The 17,847-nt window shown below is 42.2% G+C and overlaps 1 protein-coding gene across 1 annotated transcript; it reads left to right on the top strand.

Annotated features, from left to right (window-relative positions):
* Positions 1-7,570: 7,570 nt before the first annotated feature.
* On the top strand, positions 7,571-17,683 carry LOC100699229 (actin-related protein 3). The gene is made up of 12 exons (XM_003453186.5): positions 7,571-7,779; positions 8,157-8,212; positions 9,062-9,186; positions 9,273-9,383; positions 11,819-11,914; positions 12,224-12,331; positions 12,431-12,574; positions 14,273-14,446; positions 14,544-14,636; positions 14,716-14,841; positions 14,989-15,072; positions 15,491-17,683. The coding sequence occupies exons 1-12, from the start codon at positions 7,736-7,738 to the stop codon at positions 15,584-15,586; spliced, it is 1,257 nt and encodes a 418-aa protein (XP_003453234.1). The 5' UTR covers positions 7,571-7,735; the 3' UTR covers positions 15,587-17,683.
* Positions 17,684-17,847: the final 164 nt, after the last annotated feature.

The following is a 17,847-nucleotide window of genomic DNA, read 5'->3' as shown; positions in this document are numbered from 1 at the left end:
TGCCCCTAACAAATGTCATGCACATTACAAATGCTTTCATTGGCCACTTTATACTTTTACTAAAAACAAATCCCCCACACCATTACACCACCAGCAGACTGAATTGATACAAGGCAGGCTGATCAATGTTTTCATGTTGCTCACACCTAATTTTGACCGTGTGAATGTTGCAGCAGAAATCAAGACTCACCAGACCATGCAACGTTTTTCTACTCTTCTTTTGTCCAATTTTGTCGAGCCCGTGTGAATTGTAGCCTCAGTTTCGTGATCTTGCCTGACAGGAGTGGTACCCGGCGTGGTCTTCTGCTGCCGTTGAGATGCATAACTTGGTTGAAACGAGTGGTTATTTGAGTTGCCGTTCCCTTCCTGTCAGCTGGAAGCAGTATGGTCATTCTCCTCTGACCTCTGCCAACAACAAGACATTCTGCGTAAAAAAGATGGTTGTGTGGGAAATCACAACAGTTTCTGATGCTCAGTTTGAACTTGAGAACGTGACCATGATCGGTTGTGTTCATGAGCAACAAAAAACAACTAAAACTAACACTGAAACTAAACAATATAAAGTAAAAGAAAGCACGGCCTCACCTCTGCTCATCAAAGCAACCTCGGACCCTCAACTCTTATTAGTTTCGCCGGTACTATTAGATCAAGCAACATGAACTTCAGATAATCAAACAGAAGCTCATTTACACAATTAAATGTCCACCCATAAAGACAAATACTAGCCAGTTAATCCATAAAGCTTTAAATAAAAGATAAAATCCCACCACTTGGACATAAACAAACCAGGAAATAATTGACAGGCATATTCCCAAACATCTACGAGGACATTTAGAGAGAACAATCAGACCCACAAAGGTTCATGTTTCTGCTTTTCAGCTCTGCTACCATAATTGGAAAAGAGTTTCTCTAATGACCAATCAGCATTTATAACATGATAAACTTACATTTGGTAACACAAGGGGCAACTGCAACACAGGAGCGATGGTTACTGAGTGTATGCCTGTGTAGATGTTCCATTAATCATACATTTTCATTTACGATATATCTGCTGACCTTCTGTGCTCCGACTTACAGAGGTTACTGCTTAATTAAAGTTAATTTATCGAAAAAATTCCTTTGAACACAGATTCTTTTTCTTCCTTTGCAGTAATTAGAAACAAATTAAGCCCCTTAACAGAATATTGCTGCAAATTTACAGCCACATAATTATTATCTAGGAAATTACAGGGAACCTTTAAAGTCTATAAAATATTGTGCTGGAATATCACACATGTTAATGCCTTTTTCATAATAAAACCATCCTGCTTTCAGTCTGATATTAGAATTTCACTGCACCTCAGCATGAACTTTTTTTGGGGGGGCGAAACTCCAAATTATATTCACCTCTGCTGGTGGTCCCTGCTGGGTTAGGTATGCCTAACCGCTCTGTCCGAGTCTTTAACCTTGAGAACAGGCAGCCCGAGGACAGCATGGATGTTTGTGGTGTTTTATTAAATTAACCACACTTTGCTGACATGTGTCTGTGCTGTTCTTTTTTAAATGACTATACATGTACGTTTTTGCAGCATTTTTTACTTCAGACATCCCAAAAGGTTGTTCATCTGGATGTAGCGTTTTCAGTGGGAGAAACGTTTTATCACTCATCCAAGTGACTTCTTCAGTCTCAGCTGACTGCAGGTTTCCCCAACTTTATAAACAGTACATTTGCACAATAACTGAACCTAGCCCATGATCAAGGAACTGACCTCACAGCCCATTGTTCATTCAGTGGGCTGGTTTCAGTAACTGTGCAAATGTACTGTTTATAAAATTGGGGAAACCTGGAGTCAGCTGAGACTGAAGAAGTCACTTGGATGAGTGATAAAACGTTTCTCCCACTGAAAATGCTTCATCCAGATGAACAATGATGATACATCAAGACATTTATTTCAGACAGTTTTCACTTATCATTATTGAGCAGGAAGCACAGTCTTGTTATGTGAATCTGCAGTTGATAGAAAGACTGCCAACAGTGTAAACATGATAAAAGTGTTATATCACACAGAGAACTTTATCAGAATGAACAGCAAACCTGTTTTACACCTCTGTCTTCGAGTGGCTGTTTGTCTGGTAGCTCGGTTTTTGAAATTTGCCCCTCGTGCATCTACAGAGTCATTTTTTTTCTAGGAAAAACAGTTTTCCTCCTCAGTGTATCATTTTAAATACACTGCTGTGAAAATCTGTTTGCCCCCTTCCTGATTTCTTAGTTTTGGGGTCTTTCCTCTTTTTTTTTTGCATAGTTGTTGCACCTAAATGTTTCAAATCATCAACGACATTTTAATATAAAAGATAACCTGTGTAAATACAAAATGCAGTGTTTAAATGATGATTTAATTTATTAAGGAGCAGCTCTCAGGTGGGAACACCCCTAAGCTCTTCATGTGTGCTAAACGCTGCCTCGTGAGCTACTTTTCCAGTTTCTTTGCCGACCGTTTTGAAGACTTTTGACAGTCCAGTTGTGGCTGCGATGATAAGCGTCACCAGTAATGGATGATTGACTTGTAAGAGCCATAACAGTGTTTCCAAGTAACCGTTTTCAATTATACGCCTGACAATGCAGCGGTGCATTGTTTGAGACACAATAGAGCAGCTCCCACTGGATGAGTCCTGCAGACTATAGAGAGAAATGTGCAATAATTTTTGGCAAAGCGGTGAAAAGACAACCGTCAGCTCGTGGGACCCATCATGAACGCGGTGACGTTACTCACATTAGGGGAGGTTAAACCTCAGTTTTGCGTGTTTGTGTGTGCGTGTTGCTGCTGCAGTTTAAACTTTGTGCCTGTCATCAGTGAGAGTCCTGCAGTGTGAGGGTGCGCCTGTATGACTGAGCATCATTAAGCATGAATGCAGAGGAGGAGGAGGAGGGCGAGGGAGTCAGGGCTGACGATCACAGAGGGGAAGTGCCGACTGCAGACCTCTGGGGGATAAGAAGCAGCAAAAAACAGGAGATTATTAAAAATAATAAGGCCCTCCTCTGCCTTGCTCTAATGACGCAGTCACAGTACGACTCTGGCAGCGGAAATACTCAAGCTGACGAGGGACCTCAACTCATCTACTTTTGTTTACTGTTGTTTGGAAATGAGAAGGAAATGATCAGTTCTGGTGTGGGAGGTACAGATCGCAGGACGAAGAGAGGACGGCGAGATCACAAAAGCTCCAGAGGGTCAATTAGCCTCAGATACTGTACACATAGTTAAACTAAATGAGAGCAACCCTCCATCAGTGTGTCCAACCTCCTTAAATTCCATTAGCTGCAACCAGCGAATCAAAGCCCAGCTGTGGGCCTTAAATTAAGACGAGACTCTATTAACAGATTGCACTGTCTACACCGTCAGGCCTGGAAAGTGGGTAGAGCCAATAATGATCCTGAATCTGATGACTTGGCAGTCAAGCTGACACAAACTGCTTCCCTCCAATCCACTTTAGAGCATGAACACAAATCTCCATTTCACTAAGTGGGGCCAATAAACACAATTTAGCGCAAAGGGGGAGATTAATCTGTGGCTGTGAGGACGTTAACAAGCATCGGACGAGTGTTAAATACACTCTGCACCTCAGCAGAGAGAAGCAGCTGAATCAAAGAGGGCCAAGTAGAAAAAAAAATTTAAAAAAGAAAAAAAAAATCCCTGCATTTAACGGAGGCTGTTTAAAAGGTGGAGAAGCTGCTCTTTGTGTGATTCCAGTGAGTGAAGCACGCTCAGGGCTGGATGCCTTGAAAACGTGAGCAGTGGTGCCCTCTAGTATTCAAAAGAGTGACACACAAGAATATGAAGCTCTGGATGACACACTATAAGAGTGCAGAGTGGGATCAGCACAGTGTTATAGACCTCCAAACTTCATGTCGCCTTCAGATTAACTCAAGAACAGTGGATAGAGAGCTTGACTGAATGGGTTTCTATGCCATGGTGATTTACGGCTTCTATATATCCCAGCCTTACATTGGGGAGCAGTGAAGACCTTTTCTCCCAACTTTATGGGAACAGTTTGGGGATGGAGACTTCCTGTTACAACATGACTGCACACCAGTGCACAAAGCAAGGTCCATAAAGACATGGAGGAGAGATTTTGGTGTGGATGAACTTGACCTCAACCCAGCAGAACACCTATGGGATGAACTAGAGTGGAGACTGTGAGCCAGGCCTTCTCGTCCAACATCAGTATCTGACCTCACAGATGTGCTTCTGAAGGAACGCTCCATAACTCCCAAAAACATTGAACCTGTGGAAAGACTTCCAGGAAGAGTTGTAGCATGTGTTACAAATGCATTGCAGGAAATACCACCGAAGCAGGACAAAAATAGACAATACATACATATTTAGGGGATTTTGGACATTGGTCAGTGCACTTGGGTTGTGGGATTATCTTCCACATGCCTGTTTAACCTTGCAAAAACTTATTTTTCTTTTCCTTTGCATTCTAAATTAAAGCTCTTTAACACTATTTAAATACTATTTACCCTGTTGGTACAGTTCTGTTGTTTCACGGTGATGCAGAAATGCTGTTTTTCCCTCAGTAGGAGAAAACACGCCTCTGCTGTTTTATTTTATTTGATGTAGAGAGGAAGTCCTTCTTCAATAACGGCTTCTGCTCTGCTGCCACGGACAGAGATGAAACAAAGTGCTTCAGCCACAGTCCTTGATAGAGATTTTTCATTAAGCAGCCGGACTCCACAGGAACGAGAAGAGGACGGTTTCTATCAGAGGCTGCAGAGCCAAGGGCCTTTATGGGAGACTATGTGGTGAAGAGACTCTTGTGTGAGTGATGAGTCTGCCTGAGGACAAAGGGCCGATGTTCTCGGGACGTAGGATTGGCTTTAATGTGGGAAGGTGCTCGAGAGACAGAATCAAGCCCTAAAGCTCATTCCTGCTCATATATCGTCTTTATCAGCGGGCCTCCGCGCTGCGGTGGAGGGCTGGCACCAATTCGTCTGGCTTCTGATGGGACCTAAATCACTGATATTATCTGGTGGAGTCAACAGAGTGAGATGAGGTCGCTTTCTATGCTTTCTATTTTTGATATGGGGAAAACCTGCAAAGACAGACAACATAAAGAATAAACGCTGGATACTTTTTACACCGCAAATGTTTGAAGTCTATGTTAAAATCAAGCTCGCACAGAAAGTACAGTTGGTTACAGAACAGGCTCACTGCTCTTTGCAGTTACATTATACATGTTTATACACCACACGCTACAGCAGCATGAGGACGATAATAAAGACAAATATTAATGATAATAATAATAATAATAATAATAATAATAATTCAAATTCATGCTGTTATTATTCATATTAATGATGATGATATTGTTCTTATTTTTTATAATTATTATTTCAATTTGCAAATTCAAAGTGAAAAAAGAAAGATGCTACATAAATTTCATGTCAGCAACATATCCATCCATCCTTCTATAGTAGTAATATTATTGATTATTGTGTGACTTATTCATATATATTTATATATATTAGGTTTTATTTTGGAGACGGTGGACAGCATCTTGACAACGTGGTGAATGGTGGTGCAGGACGTCTGGGATACATTCTCCTCCACGTAGTACTTCGGGGTTATAGCACATACAACAATGCTGCGTGGAGGACAATAAAACAAACCCAAAAAATTGTTTGTAACTCTAAAAAAGATGTGAAAGGTTATTTTTCACAGCTCTGTCCACACAGGATAATATCTCAGAGGCCACCAATCAGATTCTGATTCAATGTGTTAACTGAAATAAAATAAAAGGGAAAAATGTGCAAAAATAACAGAAATAAAGATTTAAACTTTAGAGGTTTTAACCGACAAACTAAGTGTTATGAAACATTACCAAAAAGAGAGGGAATATTTATATTATATATACATATATAAATATTATTTTGTTTAAAACTGATTTTTGAACCTTACATTGTTTTTTGGCCACACGGGGGTGCTATAGCATTTGTTTACCTGATTATTAAGAAACTGTCATATCAAAGTATTATCAAAGCTTTAAATTCACATTTGTGTTTATTATATTTAATTAGCTAAAAAATGCCAATTTTAATGGCATTTTAAAATGATTCTTTGACAACAGAGAGTCTATAATGTTTTTATGCTTTAAATCCCTGTTTGCTGGATTTAACTTTGCATATGACCACCCAGCCTGTGGTGATGTTCATGCAGACATGGTCAAGGTGACCTGCTGAAGATAACACTGAGCATCAGAATCAGGAAGAAAGGTGATTTAAGTGACTCTATATGTAGCTGGTTGTGGCAGATGGGATACAGCAGCTGAGCATCGTTTAAACACCACGGCCTACCTGAGTATATTTACTGACCATGTCCATCCCTTCATGACCAGAGTGCACCATCTTCTGATCATCTCCATCATCTCAAACTGTTTAATTTAATACAACAAATGAGATCACTGCACTCAAACATTTCTATTTTTGCCTCTGTGTGATTCTTTTTTTAAAACAGACATCCATAACATGGTCATCTGTGGCATAAAGCTCTGTCTTTGAACACAGAAGCCCCGCCCACTTGATGTTTAAACCTTCCATTTGAGAGGGCAGCAAATAAGAAGAAAGTTGTCTTAAAGGAAGAGGAGCTGAAATAGCTGAGTGGCTCCACTAAGGCTGAGCATCAGATAAATAAGGATTATTTTGAACTGTTAATCATGCAAAGCTCCTCTAGTAGAGTCTTAAATTAAAATATGGAGCCGGAAAGTACTTGAACACCAAACTAATCATCAATTACATTTATTGTTATTTTACTAACAATGCTTATATATCTTGCATGATGATTTTTCACACTGTGGTGACACTTTCCACTTTAAATGTTGGGTGCAGGTTTATTTACATTTTGCTCTCAGCTGTGAACATTGTCGTGTCTGGACTGCACTTACGCCATGATGCTGGATAAGGCAAACAGCTCAGCCACCAAGTACGAAAGGTAGCTGAACATGAAGACAAAGAGGGGCTCGATCAGGCGGACGCTGTGGGTGAAACGTGACGAACGCAGCCACGAATCCAAACAGAAGGCCAAATAAGACCCCGCCCTTTGTGTGATTGCAGCCATTCCCCAACTCTCTGTGAATCGTACTCATGGCCATTGATCAGTGGTCTTTGATCACTGAGTTTTGATCAGTGGTGGTTGATCAATGGTCATGAGAATTTGCATATTATTGATCAAGGAACTGACCTCCCAGCCCATTCGTTTGTTCAGTGGTGCTAGTTTCAGTCATTATGCAAATGTACTGTTTATAAGGTTGGGAAACCTGCAGTCAGCTGACACTGAAGAAGTGACTTGGATGAGTGACGAAACATTTCTCCCACTGAAAACGCTACGTCCAGATGAACAGGTGATTTACTTACCTGGATGATTGAGCATGCATCAAGAAGATATTCCTGTTGTCTTACTATTTATATTTTATTTCAGCACAGTTGGTGTGGATCACCGACAAGTTCAACGACAATAAATTCTATTCAATTTTTTTCTACTGTTGTAGTTGCAGTCTCCGTCCACTTGGGGCCACAGTTGCCCGTCTGAACCTGCTGACTCTGCACTAGAAGAAATTCCATCGCACCCGGAAGCGCTCTCCGTTCTGCTGCTATTCTGCTATTCATTCAGGCTGCAGCGATTTCATTCAGCCGTTGTTGATCTCTCCGCTTGTGTCGGGCGCCTCATTTACTTCTCCGTGGACAGATTGAAGGAGAGCGAGCATGGCTGGTCGGCTACCGGCTTGTGTTGTTGACTGCGGTACGGGGTGAGTAGGAGCACAATAAAAGGCTAGTTAGCGTTAGCCTGCTTTTCATTGACCACATAAGCGACTGTCAAACTTCAGCTAACGCCCTATTCAGCCTTCAGGCTGCGGGTTTTTGCTCAGCGCCTCCTCGACACCTCTCTGTTATTCTGAGCTCGTCGGTAAAGTCGGCGTTAATGCCACAAATCCAGCCAAAGTTTCCAGCTGCTTTATTTTGAAGGCTTTTTGTTCTTCCCTCAGCTTTGTCATTGCTGTTAGCTGCTGCTGCTAGCCGCTGAAGCTAATGTTACTTCCTGGAGAAAGCAGCCCTCATATTACACACTTACGTTAGCTCCAGCCTGGAGAAAGTGTCTTATATCCCTGATTTTGTTCCCTTTTAGGTACACGAAGCTCGGATATGCAGGAAACACAGAGCCACAGTTCATCATGCCTTCATGTAAGTAAACAGATCCCCCCTCTCAAAAAAAAACACCACAAAAGTTTTATTACACCAACTAAAACTAATTTAAACACAAGGCAAGGTCGAACATGTGGATTTATTTACGTGCTGGGATGCTGTTAAAGAGCATACTTATTAGTAAACTGCATTATTCGTTAAGTTGCATAAACACCAACAGTTTAGTGTGGATTGCCTCTGTGTGGTTTAATGCAGGTTAACAGTTTCAGGCCGACTTCCTTTCAGCCTAGAGAGGTACCAGAGCAGTTAAACTGGTTTCTGTAAGGCTGGCATCATATTGGAACAATATTTTCTTATCAACGCACGCATAGCAGGTTTTTCCTGGCTCATAATGTAAATTCTAGTAGGGAGGGACTGTGGTTGTAAGCGTGATTGATCTGCATATATTTAAGGGAGTGGGTTAGACGTACCTCACAGATCACAAGTTGGACAAAGGATGTTTAATACTAAGACCTCAGAGCACATTCATGGATGCAGTGAAGGAGAACATCCAGATGATCCGCTGTGGTGACCTCATGAGTGTGCGACGCCATCAAACTCTGAGCAACTATTTAGACAGGAAGCAGCTGTCCCGTTTTCACTCGTGTGACTGAGTGTCTAAAATATTTTTGCCAAGCTAATTGTGTCCAGTGTTGGATGATTTTCTTTTGTTTTTTTCTTGAGCCGATTGAATCTAAGTTTGCTCGACTAATGTTATCTCAGGATGTAAGTGCATGATGAATCCTGTTGTTCATAGTTATTTAATAAAATATATTTGGTACTGTGCTGTACCAATTTTTTGTTTTCCTTCCACCCGTAATATTTACAGTTTATATCGTTTGTCTGCAGGTATTGCGATCAAAGAATCGGCCAAGGTCGGAGACCAGGCCCAGCGCAGGATGATGAAGGGTGTCGATGATTTGGATTTTTTCATCGGGGATGAAGCTATCGATAAACCGTCGTATGCAACGAAGGTGAGATGGACGCCGACGTGGGGGCCGAGTCAGATTTGTGTTTGGGGATTGATATTAATGCTGTTTTTCACTCTTTGCGTCTACAGTGGCCCATCCGTCACGGGATTGTGGAAGACTGGGACCTGATGGAGAGGTTTATGGAGCAGATCATCTTCAAGTATCTGCGGGCAGAACCTGAAGACCATTACTTCCTTTTGGTAAGGCCAGGGCACTGTGTGTTAATGGTAGTCAGAGCTAAGCAGCAGGCAGGGCCCCTCTGCTGTTTTTTCTTGTCTACACCAAACACAAACTTCGGCAAAATACAGATGTGCTCAAAAGAGACCAAACAGGCTGAAATCAAGTCAAAAGTTGTCAAAATAGTTTTCCCTGTTGTTGCAATTTAATTGACCAGACAGTTTAGAAACCTCACTACACTCCTAAAAATCAAGTCCGACTGAATCAACGACTGCGCTCAGGTCGGCCGAGTATATTTGCGGGATCAAATTGTATGTTGTTTCCCTTCATAGAAGGGGTCTCAGTGGAGTGGTTGGTTCATGTCTCAGTGTTGTGAAACTGGTGCGACCTAAATAATATAATAATTCCTCTTGTTCCTATTGGTCGTTTTCCATTACATGTCATTACATTACAGTTGAGCCCCCCTGGGTGTGGTTGTTATAGTGACACAGCTTGAAGTACTGTGACGTCATTTGTATGTGACACAATCACAAATCACAACAATAATCGCCTCAAAGCACTTCATATTGTAAGGTAGATCCTACAATGATAGAACAGAGTAAACCCCTACAATCATATGACCCTATGAGGAAGCACTTTGGCAAAAATAGAAAGGAAGGAAAAGCTCATTTTTAACAGGAAGAAACCTCCAGCAGAATCAGGCTCAGGGATGTGCAGCCGTCTACTGCGACTGGTTGAGGGTGACGGAGGAAAGTGGGACAAAAGACGTGCTGTGGAAGAGAGCCAAAGAATAACAATAACTAATGATTAAATGCAGAGAGGTCTATTAACAGGTAGTGAGTGAGAAAGCTTCCCCAGCAGCCTACACCTATTGCAGCATAACTAAGGGAGGATTCAGGGTCACCTGGTCCAGCCCTAACTATATGTTTTAGCAAAAAGGAAAGTTTTAAGCCTAATCTTAAAAGTAGAGATAGTGTCTGTCTCCCAAATCCAAACTGGAAGCTGGTTCCATAGAAGAGGGGCCTGAAAACTGAAGGCTCTGCCTCCCATTCTACTTTTAAATACTCTAGGAACAACAAGTAAGCCTGCAGTGCGAGAGCGAAGTGCTCTAATAGGGTGATATGGTACTACAAGGTCATTAAGATAAGATGGGGCCTGATTATTTAAGACCTTGTATGTGAGGAGCAGGATTTTAAATTCAATTCTGGATTTAACAGGAAGCCAATGAAGGGAAGCCAAAACAGGAGAAATATGCTCTCTCTTTCTAGTCCCTGTCAGTATTGCTTCAGCAACACAGTGGACAGACTCTGGGACCACATTGTGGGTTTGTGTGGAGCCATTTCAGTTTTGATTTTCATGAGGAAGACGGACTTTTCATGACTCATAGGCTACGTTCACACTGCAGGCGAAAGCGCATCAAATCCGACTTTTTTGACCCTATGCGACCCGTATCCGATCATGGTATGACAGTGTGAACGGCGCAAATCTGATATTTTCAAATCCGATCTGGGTCACTTTCGTATGTGGTACTGAATCCGATACATATCCGATGTTTTAGAAAGCGACTGCTGTGTGAACGGTCATGTCGCATTAAATCCATCTTTTACGTCACTGACACAAGACAGACGCCAATTATCAGCGCCGGAGAAGCGCCCGATAAGACATCGCGAACGCTTCCTGGCCATCTATTGTAGATGTTAGTGAGACTTTTGGGAAGACAACGTTGGAGAAACGTGAACATTTTATTTGTACTGTATAATCTGCAGATTCTGACTGAAATCTGCAACGATCCTTTGAAGCACCGCTCCTCTCTAAAACAGCAATAATGATAATTATTAGGTTATTTACATTATTATGTAAATAACAAAATAACTTAAAGCAAAAATTGGGAAACGTGAAGTCTGAAGTCTTTATATTAAGGGCCATCAGTCAAACAATACTGTTTGGTCTGGGTCTAAACAGAGCGCGTTGTGTGTGACGTCTTCTTTTGCGCATGCGGGCCGCTTTGAGCGTTCACACTAGAGCGCGTTTGCTGTCACATTTTATTTGTAGTGTGAACAAGCAGACAAAAAAATCGGATTTGATCAAAAAATCGGAATTGAGCATTAAGACCTGCAGTGTGAACGTAGCCATAGAGTGACGCCACTGACTGGCCAATCGGTGGCATTTAGTATGTTGACGTCACATTTTCGGATCGCTTGGAGCCCCTGCCTGAACGGACACTAAAAAAGTAATTGGTACCAGCTGCTACCGCCTAATGAAACCCCTAAAAGTTGAGCTGTGCCCAGTAACCATCAAAGCATCTCAGCCTCGCCTCTCTAATCTGTCAGACGTGTCCGCTCCTCTGCAGAGAGTTTGTTTTCAATACAAACTGCTAAGGGATCAAGAGCACAACAGTAATAGCAACGACCGTCTCGTGTGAACGATCAGCCTAAAATCTTCTGTCTTCTCTCTTCAGACAGAGCCTCCCCTCAACACACCAGAAAACAGAGAGTACACAGCAGAGATCATGTTCGAGTCCTTCAATGTCCCCGGCCTCTACATTGCTGTTCAGGTAAGACTGCTGCAAAGGCTTTTCAGAGTTTTGGAAACAAATCCCTTAAAGTTCAAACCCCAGCACTCACAGCTGGTTCAGACACTCTGAGCTGAGACGTGTGAGCTGTGTGCGTATAATTAGATTTGTGTGTTTGACTGAGAATGTGATTCCGAGGATGTTTTATGGGGAAATGCGGGCTTTCACTTCTTCTTTTTCAAGGTTTTACAGTTTGTTTGGGTTGTTCTTACTTCATATAAATGCACATCAGTGTCCTGAGCATAAACCTACGTTTCATGATTTTTTTTTTTTTTTTTTCCCTTCCCCCAGGCTGTCCTGGCGCTGGCTGCCTCCTGGACATCCAGACAGGTGGGAGAACGGACGCTGACGGGGACGGTGATCGACAGCGGAGACGGGGTCACGCACGTCATCCCGGTGGTCGGTGTCACGTCCTTTTTGTGATTATTATTTGCTTTTTAGCTCCCAGCCTCACCTCTGCTCCCTGGAGCTCTAAACCTTTGCTCTGTGGCGTTCCAGGCTGAAGGCTACGTCATCGGCAGCTGCATCAAGCACATCCCCATCGCCGGTCGAGACATCACATACTTCATCCAGCAGCTGCTGAGGGAACGAGAGGTGGGGATTCCTCCAGAGCAGTCTCTGGAGACGGCTAAAGCTGTCAAGGTCAGTACGCTTCATGTTTACCAACCAAAGACAGGTTTAAAAAAAAAAAAAAAAAAAGAGCCCTTTTTTCTAATGGCCAGCAGGGGGCGATAAAAGCAGCCAGACTGTATAGAAATATATGGGAAGGTGAGTCTGGCTTTCAGTTGATCTTGGATCGGAGTAAAGATTTTCCTGATGAGTTCATGGTCTCAGTTACTAAGTTAAAGTCTTAATAAATATGAAATTATGCTGCTGTGCAGAGTACAATGGACAATAAAGCAGGGTCAGTTCAGTTGCAGAGGGTGTTTTTCATCAGCTTCAGCTGCTTTGGTGTTAATGAAATTAACAACAGGAGCACTAGAGAGGTGACAGTAAGACAACCCGCAACAAAGGAATGGTTTACAGCTGGAGGACACTCACATTTTTCACTCCTCATCTTTTCTGACTGTTTTTTACTAGTTTTGCTTTTGGCTCGTCTCAGTGTCACTACTGCTAGCATGAGACGACACCTGGACCCTACAGAGGTTGCACAGGTAGTCAAACCCCTCCAGGATGGCACATCAATATGTGCCACTGGCAGAAGGTTCGCTATGTCTCAAAAGCATGGAGGAGATTCCAGGAGACGGGCAGTTACTCCAGGAGAGCTGGACAGAGCTGTAGAAGGGCCTTAACCTATCAGCAGGACTGGTATCTGCTGCTTTGTGTAAGGATTAACACTGAGCACTGTCAGATGACCTCCAGCAGGTCACTAGTGTGAATGTCTCTGACTTCATGAGGGTCACCTGAGCGCCCTCTAGTGGGTCCTGTGCTCACTGCCTTGCACTGTGAAGACTGATTGGCATTTGCCACGAATACCAGATTTCCATGTCCATGTAGATGAGTAGGCGTATAGAAAGGTGTCTCTCAGTCAAGGAGCTCAGAATCAAAACACAAAAGCCCGGCTCTGTGGTTGTGGATTTTCTTAGCGAGTACTGCTGAGGTAAAAGATCTGGGGTGCAGCTGTTCTGTTGTCATCACTCCTGCCTTAAAGCTGGCACTTCTTTACTGAAAGAGGCATCGGCAGGTCATAGCAAGAGTGCAGACAAACCGGGAGGATTATGTGACAGCCTTGGCACACAACTTGAGGGATTGCTTCATCTCTGTAGCTAACTGCAGGGGCATGTTGGCCAAGCTCTGTAACAGAGTTTAGAGCGACAGAGTTTAACTGGGCCTCTGTTCACGAGGACACCTTTTGTGTCATTGCAGACAGCATGAGTGTGTATATAACCAGTTTGAGAGTCATTGTGAAGCTGTCCTCTCCATGCGGTGTTGTTGTTGTATAGATTTTAATTTATAAATGAAACTAACTCAAGATGCAGTCTGTAAGAAAACAAGGCAGAAAAGGAAGTGATACCTTTGACAGATGATTGCTGCACTGCTTCTGTCATGTACTTATCAGTTTGGCCACTAGAGGTCAGTGTGGCATCAGAAGCATCAGAATATGAGAAACTTTATTAATGCCAGAAGGAAATTGAGTTGTCATAGCAGCAAATATACAACAAACATCAAGCACTCATAGCTAACAGAAGCTACTAGAAGCCATAGTTAAATTATACTGAAAACTGCTAGCCTCTCCATTCATTCCAGACTTTAAAAAACAGGAAGCTCTTAGTTGTTTGTTTAGTTTGATGTGCATTTGTCTTACAGTATTGCCAAATATTTTGTGCTGTGCGTTTTTAGGAGCGGTTCAGCTATGTGTGCCCTGACCTTGTTAAAGAGTTTAACAAGTACGACACAGACGGCAGCAAATGGATCAAACAGTACACGGGCGCCAACGCCATCACCAAGAAGGAGTTCACCATCGACGTTGGGTACGAGCGCTTCCTCGGCCCTGAGATCTTTTTCCACCCTGAGGTACAGAACACGCTGACACGCTTTGCTCACATTTCCTCTAATTTTTTTTTGTATTTTTAATTTTTTTTTCTAACTTTACCTTTTCGTTTTCATCCAGTTTGCCAACCCAGACTTCACCCAGCCCATCTCAGAGGTGGTGGATGAAGTCATCCAGAACTGTCCCATCGACGTCAGGCGTCCTCTCTACAAGGTAAACACACACCTGTCTGCTTCTGTTTGATACATGGACACGCAGCACATAGCAGTAATCATTTTGTGTTGTGTCACAGAATGTCGTGCTCTCCGGAGGCTCCACCATGTTCAGGGACTTCGGCAGACGCCTGCAGAGGGACCTGAAGAGGACTGTGGACGCACGACTGAAAATAAGCGAAGAGCTGAGCGGTGGGAAGTTGAAGGTAAGGGGGTAGAAGTAGCACGAGGAGCTGACACAGGCAGCTTCACATAAATCTGTGAAACACTTTGCTCCACGGAAGAAAGCTTTCTTTCAAAGCTTCCAGGCCTTTTCAGTAAACTGTTGAGCACAAATCATCTTTGTTTTGCAGCCCAAGCCCATCGATGTGCAAGTCATCACCCATCACATGCAGAGGTACGCTGTCTGGTTCGGAGGATCAATGCTGGCATCTACTGTGAGTATTTCAAGGACATCTGTACTTTTGCACTGCAATCAGTGTTTTCATCATAGTAGTAAATACCTGTAGTTACACTCTCTAGTTCTAGTGATGTAAGCTGTACCCTTTTAACTCCATAATATATGCACACCGTTACTACCCATGTGTTCTCTTAACTGTCCAGTACTTACTCGCTTTACTACCCAGTACATACCCGCTGAACTATCCAATATGTATTCTCTTAAGTATCCAGTACGTAAAAGAACTTATTTTGTAAGTTTCCTATATGAAGGTGCGCATTATAGAAAGCTAACAGGCTTCTTTTGCAACATTTAAGTCCTGAATTTCTTTGTTTACACTGTAATGTTTCCAAAATGTTATTCAGTGTCTAAGTTTGCGTTGTTACATTTGTGTGATTTGTGTGTTGCTTCTGCAGCCCGAGTTCTACCAAGTGTGCCACACCAAGAAAGACTACGAGGAGATCGGGCCGAGCATCTGCCGCCACAACCCCGTCTTTGGAGTCATGTCTTAGGCGACAGAGAGAGAGAGTGCATTCAGAGGAGGCCAAGAAGAGAAAAAACAAAAACAAAAAACGGAGGATGCAAGACCTCACATGCTGTGGAAGTCCCTCCCGCCTTTGCACGGATGCTCCGACAGATTATTTGTATAGAGCTACAGTGGACCAAACAAACTGCCAGAAGAGTGGCAGCATCCTCACAAATTAGAGGAAAGAGGTGACTCAGCCCAAAGGATCCTCAGATAAAATGTTTACTGCAAGTAGGCTGATGATGCTAATAATAATAATGATGATAGGTGATAAATCTTTAATTTCTGCGTGCCTCATATATGTACTTACTCTATCCTCACAGGGTTGTAAAATGTAATTAATCAACATGAGTCCTGTATAAATGCACTTCTGTGTATATGGGTTGGGTTCTTGGTATGTGTTCTGTACTCTAAAAACTGAAAGTGTAACGGTTGTTTTAAGAAACACAACATGCTTTGCTACGTGATTACTCAAAAGCTTGGAGTCACTTTGAAATTTTCTTGTTTTTGAAAGAATATTAGATTTTTTATAAATCTCATGTAACATGAAGTGGATCAGAAATGTATAAATAACTCTGTAGGCATACTTGGGTCCATTTTCTGTAACCATCACTCCTAGTGGCAAATAGTGTTCCCCAGTTCAAGTTTAGCTTGTTAAAAGGCCGCTAATTATGCTAGCCTGACTGAGAACTGTCCCGCTGATTTAAAAAGCAAAGCGTTTGGCTTTATTGATATCTGGGGCATCATCGTTTGGGGTCAGCTAAAGTTAAAGTGGAAACTAACAAGGCCTAGAGTGTTCTCGTTCTAAGAACTGGAAGATTTCAGTCTGTGGTGTGTACTAATCCTTTCTTTGAAAAGCCGAATCTGGCTTCAGCCACCGGTGCTGAAGTGGGTACACAGCTGACCTGGAATAAGTGCATCTTAGGGCTGAGATACCAGGAGTCTCACAGCTTCTCAGGTGGCAGCATCGTTAAATGGTACCTGTAAGAGTGACATTGTGCCGGTTTGTGAAGGGATAGTACACACTGTTGTATGACAGTTTAATTTTTCTGCAGTTTTCATACAGAGAAAAGACTAATGATTCCGATTTATTGCCTCTTTAATCAGCACAGCTTTGAGCTTCACTATTATTGTTGGAAAAGTTTTTATAAATGCATATATATCTAAATGGCCAGTCAAGCTTTTAACAAGAACAAAATGTTCTGCTGGGTGATAAAGGAGCGATGCTTGCTGAAAACGAGACCCTGCATGAGCCTACATCGATATTTTAATAATTCGAGGAGCCTCTGTATGTGCATGCGCTCTTGGCTTGTGTCAGCAACTGTTCATCTGATCCACTTGTTATTTGACGGGCGTATTGCTGGGCTCCCAAATACGTGCAGTATGAAGTGCAATGAAATAATCTGGATGGGCGTTCCTTGTGAGGACAAAGTCGCAGCTCTCACCAACTGTGAGGAATCAGGGAACATCTGTAAATGGTAGCTACTCACATAGCACGCACTGCCCTACTTCCATTTAAATTTATTAATAATTTATGATGAAACAATTCAATCTCAGAGCTTCTCTTTCAAGAACAGCTTTTTTTCTAAGTGACCCCCAAAGGCAGCCTTTCTTTGCAGCAGCTTTAGGATAATCAAATGGGTGCGAGCATTTTAAAAAAAAAAAAGAAGGAAAAAAAATAGAAATCACCAAAACAAACTGACCATTCCCATTTCCTTTGTTTTTTCTTTTCTTTTTTTTTAAGTATCCTCAGTACCTGGAAGAAATATTTATTTGAATTTACATGAAATGATTTGCTCATGTTTGTTTCTTCCTGGTTCCTCCTGCAGCATTATGACAAATCATCACCGCTTTGCTCTTTTTTAAAATTTCCCCCCATTTGTATTAATCATCTCTTGAACAACCCGTCTTTGAAGGAAAAACAAAACAAAACGTTGTATTAATATATGAACATGCAGTTTGAATGACTGTTGTTGGACTGTCACTGTTGCCTAGATCTCAGTTATACTGGATAGCCTTGTACTGTACCAAATCTGGATTTCAATGCTGGCATTCCAATAAACGCCAAGGAGATGTTTCTTCACGTGTTGATTTCTCTGTCTCGGGCTTTATTATGTTGTTTGCTTTGCTTCTATTTTTAAATGTACCCATCCTATTTATGTGTGTCTGAGCCCTGGCCTCTGTAACTGTATCCCTTCCAGCATATGGTGCACATTTATTTTAATTCAGCCACCTTCTTGTGCCCGA

The sequence above is a fragment of the Oreochromis niloticus genome, linkage group LG23 (genome assembly GCF_001858045.2).
Source record: "Oreochromis niloticus isolate F11D_XX linkage group LG23, O_niloticus_UMD_NMBU, whole genome shotgun sequence".
NCBI classification, from domain to species: domain Eukaryota; kingdom Metazoa; phylum Chordata; class Actinopteri; order Cichliformes; family Cichlidae; genus Oreochromis; species Oreochromis niloticus.
The sequence above is the reverse complement of the archived record's forward strand: the minus strand, read 5'-3'. Positions and strand labels throughout refer to the sequence as shown.